This window comes from Molossus molossus, unplaced genomic scaffold (genome assembly GCF_014108415.1).
Source record: "Molossus molossus isolate mMolMol1 unplaced genomic scaffold, mMolMol1.p scaffold_m16_p_10, whole genome shotgun sequence".
NCBI lineage: Eukaryota > Metazoa > Chordata > Mammalia > Chiroptera > Molossidae > Molossus > Molossus molossus.
In genome coordinates, this window is record NW_023425345.1 from 31,669,558 (window position 1) to 31,684,850 (window position 15,293).

Below are 15,293 nucleotides of genomic sequence, written 5' to 3' on the forward strand. Positions count from 1 at the left end.
CTTTTTTTAAAATAAGCTTGAGAGAAATAAAAAACTCAAAGTATGCACAAATCATTTCAAGTCAGCCTTGGAACTGACCTCCATCCCTACAGCAAGGAGGCTGTAAATTCAATAAAAAAATTAAAACTGCCTAGGACCTGGTATGACTTTTAGGACCTGAGAATAAGTTGCTATGAGTAGATCTAAGTTTGTAAAATCCACTCTTGTGGAGGAGGATTGAGATCTTCCACAGCAGACATACAGAGGATTGTCCCCTGCTGTGTCAGCATGAGGAGACCAAGTAAAGTGTTCCCCAAGCAATTTTCCTCTCCAAAATCCAAATTATTACATATTCATGAGATCTGTACAGGAATCAAGAAGGTGAGGGTCAATGAAAAGCTAAAACCTAGTGCAAGCATCACACACAGCACAATATTTAAAAGTTCCAGTAAATTATTTACACATATTTATAGATATATTGATTTATTATTTTACTAATAACGTATTTGAAATAAATTAGTGTCTCTTATATTAAGAATGGGATACATGGGATACATGGCTAGAATGTTATTATTCTTGAATGAAGTTTATTAATTCCCCATACCTTGAAGGTATTCCATTATTGCACTATATGAAATTTTTCAAAATGAGCATATCTTAAATGTTTTTTTTAGTTCAAATAGTAGTAGGCACTTTTTGAGCTAGCCTTCATAATATAACTTTTGAGATATTAAAAAACAAATTTACAAAATATACTAAAATAAATGTAGTTAATGTTGAGGTCTTTAGAAGTCTACATAGAAAAGCAATAACCTATTAATTATATAATACATTGAGAAATTGAGACTCCTAGGCCACATATACATTACACAAAATTTCTTCATAGTAAATTTTATAAGTCAATCAATGCACCAAAAGTTGATAGGGAATAGCACTATAAGGAAATAGTGTAGTTATTTATCTCAGATTTACAGTTTTATTTCATTGTTTCAAATTCTAGGCATTTCTGAAATGCATATAATCATATTTCTAAGAAGGATTTGAAATAAATATTATTTTGTATGCTTTCCAAATTGTATTTGATAATTGCTGGAATTCATTCTATATTTAAATGTCTTTTTTATGACATTTTTGTAAACTGGGATTAAAAATAAGGAGAAAAGATGAAGTTTTAAAATACCTGTCAACAGTTGAAGGAAAATCTTAAAATGAAAAAAAAAAAATGGGGTAACATATGTGTTAGAATGTTAAATCGGACTCAACATAAATTACAGATTTACTCATCATTAAATTTACTGTAATCAAGGTATGTAGGCAACCATAGAGCACATCTGTAGCTATCAGTGCAGCACCCTAATAATTCTTTTATTTTACATTAGCACATATTCTAGCTTGGATTTAACATGAGGATTTTAAACAATGCATGCTTATGTTACTTCCACAGACAAAACCATTTTGGTTATGGAACACCTCCAAATTATCTCATTAATTATCTAGCTTAGAGGACAATCTTCATCTATTAATGACTCCATAATTCCATCAATTTCAGGTTTATTTTCAATAAGCCACCCAGGCAGACCAGGTACATCTTGCTTACAGTGCCAATCTAAGACTGGCAAAGGGTCAATTATACTCATGCAAATTATAGATTTTACCCAGTACTAAATTTACTAACGCTTGAAAACACACAGGTGGTAGCAAAACGCAGAAAAAGCATTTTTCCCTCAGGGTAGTCCAAGATTGTCAGGACAGCTTCCTAAATTCTTTTCTCTTTCAAATTACAGTGGGTTCTGTTTCTGATTTAAGATGTAAGGTTTTGAGCAATGCGTGCAGATAAATTTTGGTTTGGAACACCTCCAAAATGTACATCCCATTAATTACCCATCTATGTAACATTCTCTATTTCAACCATCCCTAGATGGTTAATTCCAAATTTATTTTCAGTAGTAACCTAGACAAACCAACGATATACTGTAGAAAGCATTCTCTAGATGAAGGGAATTACCTTTCAGCTAGTAAAAAGCATCAGTCTGTTTAGCAGCAGGTTCATCATTAGCATATTTACAAGGAGATTTTGACCTTTCTAACCAGGGCATCACCAGTAAAAGAAATTATAGGTTGCCCTGGCCGGTTTGGCTCAGCGGTTAGAGCGTCCGCCTGCGGTCCGGAGAGACCCGGGTTCGGTTCCCGCTGAGGGCATGTACCTCGGTTGCAGTTTGTCCCCGGCCCTGGTTGGTCGTGCGGGTGGCGGCCACTCGATGTGTCCCTTTCACATTGATGTTTCCCTCTCTCTCTCTTCCTCTCTCTCCTTCCCACACTGTCTGTACAAAAAGTGGAAAAATGTCCTCGGATGAGGATTAAAAAAAAAAAAATAATAAAAAATTAAAAAAAGAAATTGTAGGTTAAATGCCTGTGGCTAACTTTTCCTTCATAAGGAAATATTGCAAAGAATATTATTTTTGAATGATTTTATAAACATTTAATTTTTTAATTTAGATACACCAAGAATGATATTTAATAAAGAGCCAAGCTTTAGAAAATCTATGAGAAACATGATTCTATAAGTAAAATGTGGTGTTTAACTGCTATTAATTGAATAAACAGGAAAGTTTCTTTGCTATTTTGTTAACCCAGTATGCTTGATGAGTGACTATTATATCCCCACAGCAGAGATTGAACTTAGATGCCCTATTTTGTCATTTGGCCAAAGTGGTTTTGTCACTGAACCTGGACCATGACTCAGTTTGGCAAGTCTATCACAGAAATGATGGTTGGGTTTTGGAAAGTTCTGCCCCCATATTTGGTGGATAATGTACTTATTTTTCTCTATCCTCTGTCTTTATAGTGCTCTTAGTTCTGATTCTTGGAATAACCCAGTGGTGATGACCCTCACCAAAAGCAGATCCTTCTCTTCATCCTATGCCATTTCTGCAGCTAGCTATGTAAAGACTAAAAAGCCAAATCGACCAGGTAAGTAACTTATTGGAAGAAGAGCTCATACTACTAAGTGTGCAGTCATTGAGTGAATAAAGCCTTAGTATTTAAATATGATTCAGATGATGCTCTACACTTGGATGTATTTGATTTGACTCTACTAAACAGAAAAGGTCTCAATAACCAATTAATTACTTAAATTTCCAGTTTATATGACCAAACAGATGCATTCAAGTTTTCTGTAGCAGATATTCTATCTTGGGCACCATTGAGGGTAATCTCAGGAAACATCATCATATAATATCAAAGCTAATGATATACTCACAAAATTTCGATTTTATTTTTAGTGGCTTTTGAACAAAAATTATTTTTCAGAAGTTTGGTATTTATATGAGTTTGAAGAAATGCTTTATTTACTATACATATTATAATTTTTTCAAATATGTTCATACTTTATGTCATTCGCTTCCCCCACCTCCACCCCAATATAGAAATACTGAAAGGAAGAGGTATTTAAATTTGGAAAAAATAAATTCAGAACTTTTGAGAGCCCTTTGAAAAATCCCACAAGTTAGCAACGGAAAAACCCAACAGCTCTGTGGGCAGGAAGTTTTCCTTTCTTGCAGACAGGTGTAAAATGAAATCCAAAGTGATTTCTCCCATCTAGGATCTGGCATCTAACTACTACATGGAGTTTTCTATGTGGGTGTCAATGCACCCCCATCTCCGTCTAAGCATCAGCTTCTCTTTTCCCTCAAGCTTGATTCACTTAACAAATAGTTATGCAGTGTTCACTGTTTCAGACACGAAACTCACTTCAAGGCTGTGGCGGTGATTAAGACCCAGTTCCTCCTCTCACAGAATTCTCACGTACATTGTGCCAGGGACTATAAACACATCATCAGCTATTACTATATAGTGTTTTAAAAGCTATAATAAGGAAGTGAGGGAAGACTTTCAAATAATGAATGAGAAGACAGATACAAGACCAACACGTTGAGAAAAAGCTTGAGAAACTAATGATTTTAAAGGACTGGCAAAGCCAACAAGTAGAGAGGGAGATGCAAACAGATATGTAGACAGGGACTGGTTGCTATAGGACCTGGGGAGCAATGACAAGGAGTTTAGATTTAAAAATTAAGAACAAAAGTTTCAGGCAGGAAAGTAAAATGATTTGGGGGAAGATGATTTCATGTAATCAGAATCTGGACTGATTCAAACCTGGTATACAGTTTTTATCAGATTCTTTGTTTGTTTGTTTTTCAATCATCATTTATACTCTCTAGGCCCTCTTCTGCTTCCATCCACCCCCACCCCCTAGATCCCAGCTGAGAATCTGAGCTCTTCACTATGACCACTGCTTCTTGAAATAGTCTAATTCCAAGTTTTCATCTGACAGTGCTGCAGAAAACTGATGGGATTTTTAGTACCTTCTGGTTTAGCTTCTGTTTTTTTCTTTTATTAATTTTTTTTCTTTAATCCTCACCCAAGGATATGTGCTTTGTGTGTGTGTGTTGGGGGGGGGGGTGTTTGTTTTTATTTGAGAGAGAGAGAAAGGTTGATATGAGAGAATCCGCAGACTTTTGGTATATAGGACGATGCTCCAACCAACCAAGCCACCTGGCCAGGGCCAGCTTTAATTTCTTAATCTTCTACCTTTATAGCAGTTTAAGAATTAACCACACGGCTCCAGAGGAAAACCGCCGCCTTCTCACTGGGCTGTTAGACATTCAAATCCTGACTGCCACGGTGGCCCCAACTCCAATTTTGTGTCATCAGCCTCATGACACTGCTAAAAGCTCTGCCAGCTTGTTTGCCTAATTGCTGCTGCTTCTGCCTGGATTCTTAGCCTTTTGCCACATGCTAATTGTTAGTAAATCACACTCTGAAAGGAAGGACAGTTCACAGGGTTTTGGCTCACATTGCTGAGGATCTCTTCTTTCTGGAAACCTAGTCCCCCAGTTAGTTGTCTCTCATAGCTTTTGTTTTTTCAACTCAGCATCTCTATTTGTTGTCAAAGGAACACGGATTTACTACATACTGTAGAGACATAGCCAGAAGCAGAAGTTTTCAAAATGGCAATGTTTCTATGAGGGTCAGAAAAAACAGTACTCACAGTCCACTGATATTTCAAGAGACCATCTTGAAATATACTTTGAAGAGACACAAATTAAGGAAGCATTTCTGTCGGTTTTTGCGTCTAAAAAGAAAATGTAATGATTTCTTTCCTTTTGATCACTCATTTTATATTGGTGACTATTTCTTGAAACCATTTAAGCACCAACTTTACTTAAATCTCTACTGTTTGGTGTAGGGAGACACTTTCTCCAGAAAGTACACTTTTACTGGAATTGCATCACTGAGTGAAACCATTAAAGGTGACTTGGTTTTCTAAAAACTAATCTGGTCCTTTCTGCTCTTTGAAAATGTTCATTACATTTTATAACTTAGGAGTCATTAATGGCCTGAGAAATAGAATTGAGCTTTCACCAGGGCCAGAAACAGAACAGGGTGGGAAAATACTAAAATTGAGTTGCCCTGAGGGCAAATACAGATTAGTTTAGTACTGTAGAGACTCATGTGGGACTTCAGGAAGTGAAGGAACTAAATTTGAGCATTTTACATTGAACCCAAGACTTTTAAATGGGTGTTAAAGTAGTCATAGGCCAGAAGGACCCCTTGGCTCCCTATAAAAATATGTACAGGTAATTTTTGAAGGAATGCATCACCAGTTAAGGGTCATATGATTTCAACATACCAAGTTCAAGCAAATTGTAACTTAAAACCAAGATCACTAAGCACACGAGAAATATAAGTTAGAAAAAACAGGGAAAAAAATAACTTGACAGATCTCTAAAAGGGTTGAGATATGTAAATGCTAAAAGATTTCATATAATTGCAAAATATTTAAAGAAAAATATGAGGTTATAAAAAATAACAGCAATGAGAGAAGATATAATTGCAGACCAGCTAAATATAACTTTGAAAAATATAATCAAGGAAATATGATAAGTTAAGTGATGTAATAGAGTATTCAAGGGAAAATTAATAAACTGGAAGACAGAAAATGTGAAGAAATTACCCAGAATGCCACATAGATGAGAAACTGGCAAATGTAAAATATTTTAAAATATATAAGAAAAGGAATTAGACTTTCTAATGATATAATCATAATGATATAGTTGTAGTAGAGGGTAGGGGGTGTAAACTCTGAGGAAAAATGGAGCAAAGGAAAAATATTCTCACATGGACACAGAACGTTGAAACTATACAACACCAAAGACAAAAATTAAATCTAAAGTCAGCCAGATAAAGACAAATCACCTTTTCAGGAAAAGCAGTCAGTCTGAGAGCAGAAATGTCTGGAATAAAGGGCATCAGAAAACAGTACAATATTTGATTCAAACTTCTGAGAGAATATAATAGTCAACCTAAGATTGTGTATCTGTCAAACCTCTCTCACAAGAGTAGGAGTGAACTAAAGATATTTCCCAATAAGTCAGAACTTTACTAAATACCAAATCTTAACTAAAGGAATTTATAATGAATGTAGTCTAGAAAGAAAAGTGATAGAAGAAAAGTCTAAGATGTAATAAAAATGGTGAATAAATACATTTGAAAGCCATGATTTCATCAAACAAACATATGCATAAATAATACTATTTCCAGATGTGTCTGTGTTTTTAAAAGATTTTCTCAAAGACAGAATTAAAGTATTGGATACTAATAATATGTTACTCAAAAGATGAAATATGAATTTGTGTTCTACATTCTTGTGCAGCTCAGGAAATAGATTGAGATGAGGAAACTGAGGTTAAGTAACGTGTCCAAGCTCACATAATTCATCCTAAATTCTTTCTTTTGTCCTAATGACTTTATACTTGGAAAAAAATTGAGGACAACAAATTGAGATGATTTAAAAGTAAAATTTTTTTGGCACTGTCCTTGGCTGAGTACAAGATAATGAAAGGAAGTGGGGGTTTTTTGTCTCTCCTTTTCTTCATTTAGGCAATAAAATTAAAATTATTACAAAAACCAACATGATAAACTCAAGAAGTTGAAATTGAATCATTGTGTTGTATATCTGAAACTAATATGTTGTTATATGTCAATTATACCTCAATGAAAGGGAAGCTGAAAGTTATGGTTGGTGAATTCTCTGGAAACAGAACAAATGAGGGACAGATATGAGGAGCAGCCTCATCCTCCTGTGTCCTGCTCCTCAATTTATATGACTGCACTCAAGAAGAAAGGACACAGTATCAAAGGAAAGAATGTCCGTGTAAGATACCACAAAGGCAGACGGTAGAAATTTGAGCCACAGCCAACACAAAAGCCTTTCTCCATTCTTGGCATAAAGTACATAAGGTATCTCTATCATGATTACTGTGGAGAGGATTTTGCATTGTGGCATCTTTAGACTGCTGTCACAGCAGGGCTAAATGTTTACAAAATAGGCTATATGTCAGGCATGCTTAATTCAACTAAACAAGTCCTTGAGAGTCTGCCAAAAAGAAAAAAAAATCCATCAAAAATCAGAAAGCTGACATTCAATTGCAGTTCTCCCTGCTCAGACAAGCCCTTGCTTTCCTTCCATGACGGCACTGGGCTGATGGAGCTTACTAGGTACGTTATGTTTGATATAACTGACTGTGATGCCAGCTGGTCTTCAGTAAACGATGTGGAAAGATAACTGGTATAGTCCCTTTATGTAGCTAATAACATGAGGAAGTGGAGTCAAAATGTGAATAAAGTCGAAAGAGGAAAATACCAGCCAACAGACAAGAGGAGGAGGACGATGCAAGCAGAATGTAGAGACTAGAACCACTGAACAAATAAATGACCTGTTTTCACAAGGGACTTATGAAATCTCTTCTTTGCACACATGAGCTCAATAGTGTGACCTCTAGCTTGACCAGTCAGCGTGAATCTAAAGAGTTGAAACGCAACCAATTATTTGCAGTTACTAATATAAAATATATGGATGAAATCACATAGGAGTCTTTTGATTAGTGCATAATATAGGAAAGTTAAATATGATTTGCATTTTCAATCATGCTTTTCTATTTGAGTCACTGAAAATGTAGAGCTGCCATTATGTGATTAATAAACTTTTAAAATTCTTTTAATTTCATACTTAGTAAGTTTGCAGTAGTCCCTTATCAGATTCTTATAACTTTATAAAATTCTTATAATCTTATTCAAATGATTACAGATCTTTTCTTCACCTTAAAGCTAGATTGAAATTTTCCTATAAAAAAGTTTAAATGAGAGAAAACTTAAATTATGACTTTGTGATTTTATTTTTGCATTTTTTATGTTTTAGATATATTTTCTGTTTTGGAAAACTAGTATTAGCATTGTCCATTTGCCTGTGGGCATGGAAAAGAGGCGTGTATTTATCAGACATGCTGGTTCCTTTCTTGTTCAATTAAAATTAAGCTGAGAGAGTTTTACAGCATAAAACAGATGGATTCACTTAAATAATTTCCTTCCAGTATTGTTTATCATCTCCCTTTGATTGCCCAAAGTTCCTTGTGTCTTGACACACATTTTTTTAGGCTCTCGGGAGCAAGAAATTACAGACTGAATTACTCAAAGGACTTGGCATTTTAGAATTTTTTAAAGTTGTATTTAAAATTTTTATTTTTAAATGTTTTAAGTATTTCACATTAGAGCAGTTTCAATTACTTAAAGATTTCTATTTCATGAGCTAAATCCCTTTCCTGGAGTCTCGTAAAGTTACTGAAATATAAATGAAGATAAACATATTTGAGATAATGCATATTTATCTGAAGCCCTTCCCTGGTGTGTGTGTGTGTGTGTGTGTGTGTGTGTGTGTGTGTGTGTTTGTGTGTAATGTGTGAGTGTGCAACATAACGCTGGATGAGATTTCCAACGTTATAAAGTTCTCTAACATTACACATGATCCCCTTCAACTACCTTAGAAAATAATCTGTTCTTGAAAACTTAATAAAAGGATCTTTCTCCCATTTCTTTGGAGTATCCTGTTCCTGTGTCTGAAATAATTTTGTCTGTAGTCTTTCCTTTCTAAAAAGAGTATTTGGTTTTTATCTGCATTTATATCTTTCCATCTATTTGAAAACTAACATGTAAACATGGGCCCACTTCCTATGGTGCTGTCTTTCTGTTTTTTAAACTTTAAGTAAACTAGGATAATGCACACTGTGAGAAATAGTTTTGTTTTGGAAACAAAGGAATTTATATGTTTATACCTTATCTTCTCACCTACAGAATAAAAACATCCCTGCTTTGCACGGTTGTTGCCAAGACTCTTGCCAGTTAGGAGTGTTCGGAATATGTAGACGCACGGCAGCACAGAAGCGAAGTGCTTCTCTGCTTCAAGGTTTATTTTAAATTGTATCCCAGGCAGTAAATTTGGAGTCTTAAGGTCTGCTTATTTTTTCAAGTTTAGTTAATCCATGAGTTCTAAGAACTCTAATTGCTGAGTGGATTTTTAAGAGAGAATTTCATTTCTCTGAGAACATCAGCTGGCATCTACTAAAAATTAGCAATGAAAAGAAATCACTCTTCTCGTAAATGACCTTCCAAAAGTATGTTGCGTCAAGACAGAAATGGGCAATGTTTCCATGGGCTTTATAAAAAGGGTAGAACCTTGTCAAAAACCTCATAATTATCTATCAAAATATTGAAGGAAATGCCTAAAGCAATGCCTATCAAGAGTCTCCTCTTTTAAGATACAACTGTGAAAACCCTGCCTGGACCTACAGCTGTGTACAGCCTTGCCCAGCAGCCTCTCCAGCACAGCCCGGCCCCTCTTCTTCCTCTCCGCTAAGCTGAAGCCACACTGACCTTCTGACTGATCCTTGGCTAGGTCCCTCTTTCTAGAACATGCTTGTCTAAATGTCTGCCTTATCCCAACAGATCTCTGTTCAAATTTTACAGTAATTTTGTCCTCTGTCCTCGACCCTATGCGTTACTTTTCTTCCGATTACTTAAAACTGCCCGACTTTCTTTTCTTACTTTTCCTCCTACACCGCCTCCTGTTTTACTTCAGCCTTTTTCTTTCTTCATTTTCCTTTCTTCTCTTCTCCCTCCCCCTCCTCTTCTTCTACATACTTTTCTTCTTTTTTTAAATGTTTGTCACCCCGCAAAAGAGTGGACGCTCCATGAGGACAGGACATGTTTTGCTCACTGCTGCCTCCTTAGTCCCTGGAACAGGGCCCACAGTCAGTTTGCACTGAATGAGCAAATCATTGAGCTACTTTGTGCAAATATCTTGGTAACCTTTATACCACGTCATACACCCATCCAGCTCCTTAATGCTTATACTGCTTTTTTCTAAGATATCTGGAGACTCAGTCAGCTGTAATCTAACCAACAGTCTGAATTAAACTAGTCCTTTTCAGCCTTTTTTAAAAAAATCAGAGTATAGCACAGATAGTGTGGCTCAGTGGTTGAGCATCGACCCATGCACCAGGGGGTCGCTGGTTCGATTCCTGGTCAGGACACATGCCCATGTTGTGGGTGAGGTCCCCAGTGGGGGAACATGCAGGAGATGGCCAATTGATATTCTCTCTCATCAATGTTTCTCTCTCTCTCCCTCTCCCTTCCTTTCACTCTAAAATCGATAAAGAAAAAAAAAATCAGAGCACATGTAATGATGTGAATACATTGTTACATCGCAATGGAGAAACTAGAAAGAATTTAGAGCTTGTCAAAATTTTATTTTCTGTATTTTATAAAATTATAATTAAAAATATAATTATCTTAGATTTTAATATGATTTAGCATAAAAATATGATATTAGAGATAATATTTAAAATTAAATTTATTCTGGGGTTTCCAAATAAAGTCTTTTTTTTTTAATGTACAACCATCAGCACTTCACAGGTCACCTGTACCGCACTTGCTGTACCCGACAGGTTGGTTGGGAAACTCCAAGATAAGCATTTAGGGAACTTAATTTTCCTTTGGCTTAAGAGGTTGATGTGACATGAAGGTTTGTCAACATCTTTGCTAAAATAGCTAAATCTTTTCAATCGAAGTTTAATAAAAATTAAAACCATAAAGCTTATTGTACAGAGCAATGCAAATGATGCCTAGTAGATAATGGATTTTTCTTCTTCCATGAGCAGTCTCTAATAGAAGTATGGGCTCAAGAACCACATTTTACAAGAATAGCTGACCCCACTCCATATGCTCCTGCTGACTAGCACTGTGACCCTGGGAAGGCTATTTAACCTCTCTGGGCTTAAGTGGTTTCAGTTTGATACTAAGGCAGGGGATTGATCTGTTGATCAGGAATCAACAATAGAAATATTGAGAAAAGGTCTAGGAGCGGTTTGCTGGACTGAGTCAAAGGAAGAGGATGAATTATCCTCTTTTGAAACAAGACAAAAGAAATAACAAGAAACTTAATTACAAAAGCCCTTCAGCAAGCTTCGTATTCCTTCCAGTGGACCAGGAAACCTGTGGGTGTGACAAATAAAACTTTTGGGAGAACTAGACATTGGAAGCAGACTGGGCCAGCTGCCGGTTCACCACACATGTTATTCGATGATGAGAGATCTGCTGGCTGCACATTTCCCCGGAGTGGTGAGAACTAGGAAGGAAACAGTTTTTAATGATTTCATTCCATTTGCTTTACAGTAGATTGTTCAGCCATAAAATCATGAAAACCAGTAAGCAGGTAGTTGTTCAGAAGCTATTTCTCTCTCTTCTTCCATTTTAAGTTTAGGCTGCTTTCTCTACGTCTGGGAGAGAGGAAATTCAAAAGACATCATCCCCGAACTCAAACATCAGCCCTTGGAAATCTAATTCAGTGTTCTCTACAATTTTCACAATCAAGAGTAAACACAGTTTGGCACAAATGTCCACACTTAAAATTTAAGCTTGAGGCCTATTGTTTGATCTGCAAGAGATTGTGTTACATTTTTAAATGTCTTCTTCAGAAATTACTCTGATCAAAGTAACTTCTCACCCAATATAGTGGTTTTGCTGAAAACACAGATGGTTGATAGTTAACTGCCTCTCAAAAATGCATCTTCTTTATTTACGTATTTTAAGCATCGTATGCCTGCCAAACTCTGCTCCAGACATGTTAATATTTAAAATAATACCCGATCCTTTTGCTGCTAAAAACTTTACAGCCTAAGAGAAGGCAAGGTTTGATGTGAGAAAAATCTAACCATCATCCTCGTGTCAGAATAACAAGAAGAAACCAAAATACTAGCCTTCTGTCCTAAAGTTACTCTAGGACACAAAGGCTTCACTGGATTTGCCAATATTACCACCAGTTGTTTTTCTGATGATTCACTCCTCACATTTCATGCTCTGGAGACAACCCTCCTGTACACACACCCCATCTCCAGATGGTGGTATGTAAAGGAGGCCAGCCCCATGGCCCAAGTACCTCCTGTGGCCCTTACGGAGTTCAAAGGGGTCCAAGATGATGTTTAAGAGTTGTGAGTTTGAATTCCAAAGACATCTATTTTGACTTAATGACTTTGTTTTGCAGGTGCCCTCACTAAAATTTCACCTCTTTCATCGCCCTGTTCCTCACCTCTCCAAGGGACTCCGGCCAGCAGTCCTGTCAGCAAAGTTTCTACAGTGCAGTTTCCAGACTCTGCCACCACAGCGGCCAAAGCAGGCCTCGGTTCTCACCGGGCCTTAACTTACACTCAGAGTGCCCCTGACCTGTCTCCTCAGACGCTGACCCCGCCAGTTATATGCAGTGGGTAAGGACTGTACGTTATGAACTGGATTTTGATAGTAAAATAAATAACTGTTTCTCCTCTCAGGAACACTCCCCAGCAATCCACATTGTTCTGTGTGTGTAGCTGGAGGAGTTGACAAGCAAGTATAGGATAATGTGATTTGTGTCGAATAAGGTATAATAGACACTAAATTTTTCAGTGTTTTTTTTTTTTTAATTAATTAATTAATTAATTTTTGTTACAGATGTTTCTCCTTTTCCCCCCACTTTTTCCCCCCTCCCCTTCCCTCTCCGCCTTGTCCCCAGCTTTGTTGTCCATGTCCATTGTTCATGCATACATGCATATAAGTTCTGTGGTTTATCTCTCCACCACCACACCTCTTCTGGGGATTGTCAGCCTGTACCCCACTTCCATGTCTCTGGGACTACCCCATTCCATAGACTGTTAGGTTCATTATATTCTACAGATAAGTGAGATCATGATACTTGTCTTTCTCTGTTTGGCTTGTTTTACTTAGGATAATACTTTCCAGTTCCCTCCATGTCATCTCAAAGGTTAAGAGATCTTTCTTTCTTACAGCAGCATAGTACTCCATTGTGTATATGTACCACAGCTTTTTATATCCATTCGTCTACTGATGGACATTAGGGCCATTTCCAGATCTTAGCTATTGTAAATAGTGCTGCTACGAACATGGGGATACATATATTCTTTCTGATTGGTGTTTCAGGTTTCTTAGGATATATTCCTAGAAGTGGGATTACTGGGTCAAAGGGAAGTTCAATTTTTAATTTTCTGAGGTAACACCACAGTGTTTTCCATAGTGGCTGCACCAGTCTGCATTCCCACCAGCAGTGTATTAGAGTCCCCTTTTCTTCACACCCTCGCCAACACTTGTTGTTTGATGATTCATTGATGGTGGCCATTCTGACAGGTGTGAGGTGATACCTCATTGTTGTTTTAATTTGCATCTCTCTGATGATTAGTGATGTTGAGCATTTCTTCATATGTCTCTTAGCCATTTGTATGTCCTGTTTAGAGAGGTATCTATTTAGTTCCTCTGCCCATTTTTTAATTGGGTACTTTGTTTTCATTTTGTTGAGTTGTATGAGCATTCTATATACAGTGGAAATTAACCCCTTATCTGATATATCATTGGCAATTATGTTTTCCATATAGTGGGTTGCCTTTCCATTTTGATGATTGTATCTTTTGCTGTTCACACAGATTCTTAACTGAATTTTTAAGTGTCATTTTTTTCTTTCTCATAAGCCAAAGCTGAAAGTTTTTTTCTTTTTTCTTTTTTTACACAGCTCAATTGTGGTGTTGTGTGTTCATTTTCATTGGTTTCCAGGAAGTTTTTAATTTCTTCCTTGATCTCCATGGTAACCCATTCATTATTCAATAACATGCTATTTAGCCTCCATGTTTTCAAATGTCTTTGCATGTTCTTGTTGCAATTGATTTCTAGTTTCATGCCATTGTGATCTGAGAATGCTTGATATGATTTCAATCTTCTTGAACTCATACTTAGTTCGTGCCCTAACATGTGGTCTATCTTTGAGAATGTCCGATGTGCACTTGAGAAGAATGTGAATTCTGCGGTGTTGGGGTGTAATTCTCAGTAGATATCTATTAAATCCATTTGATCTAGCGCTTCATTTAGAGTCTGTATTTCCTTGTTAATTTTTTCTCTAGAAGATATATCCAGTGATGTCAGCGGGATATTGAAGTCCCCTACTATGATTGTATTGCTGTTGATTTCTCCTTGTGGAAAAATCCAAATTTTTAATATATGTTGGTGCTCCTATATTGGGTGCATATATGTTTACCAAGGTTATATCTTCCTATTAGATAGATCCTTTCAATATTATGTAGTGGCCTTCTTTGTCTCTAGTTTTGGCCTTCATTTTGAAATCTAATTTATCAGATATGAGTATTGCTACCCCAGCTTTTTTTTTTTTTTGCTTTCCATTTGCTTAAAAGATTTTTTTCCATCCCTTCACTTTCAACCTAGGTGAGTCTTTTGTTGTGAGGTGGGTCTCTTGTAAACAACATATATGTGAGTCATGCTTTCTTGTCCAGTCAGCTACTCTGTGTCTTTTTATCAGAGCATTCAAACCATTCACATTTAAGGTGATAATTGATATGTACTTGTTTATTGCCATTTTTGTTTAGTGTGTTCTATTTTTCTTCCCATTTCTTCCACTAATTACAGCAGTCCTTTTATCATATCTTGCAGTGCTGGTTTGGTGTTAATATATTCCCTTAGTATTTTTTTTTGTCTAAAAGCTCTTTATTTGATTTTCTATTTTGAATGATAGCCTTGCTGGATAGAGTAGTCTTGGATTCAGATCCTTGTTTTTCATGACTTTGATTACTTCATGCCACTCCCTTCTGGCCTGTAGTGTTTCTGTTGAGAAGTCAGTTGAGAGGCTTATGGGGTTTCCTTTGTAGGTAACCTGTTGCTTATCTCTTGCTGCCTTTACAATTCTCTCTTTGTCTTTCATTTTTGGCATTTTAATTACTATGTGTCTTGATGTGGGCCTGTTTGGGTTCTTCTTACTTGGGGCTCTCTGTGCTTCTTGAACTTGAATGCCTTCTTCCTTCACCAAGTTAAGAAAGTTTTCTGTCACTATTTCTTCAAATATATTCTCTAACCCTTGCCCATTTTCCTCC

The 15,293-nt window shown here is 36.4% G+C and overlaps 1 protein-coding gene across 2 annotated transcripts in view; it reads left to right on the top strand.

Annotated features, from left to right (window-relative positions):
* The window catches only part of PDE3A (phosphodiesterase 3A), a 283,119-nt gene that overhangs the window by 232,180 nt on the left and 35,646 nt on the right, over positions 1 to 15,293 (top strand). For both annotated transcript variants that reach the window (XM_036251840.1, XM_036251842.1), the window contains 2 exons: positions 2,825 to 2,949; positions 12,416 to 12,635. In XM_036251840.1, the coding sequence (XP_036107733.1) occupies positions 2,825 to 2,949; positions 12,416 to 12,635 (345 nt within the window). The remainder of the gene's footprint in view (positions 1 to 2,824; positions 2,950 to 12,415; positions 12,636 to 15,293) is intronic.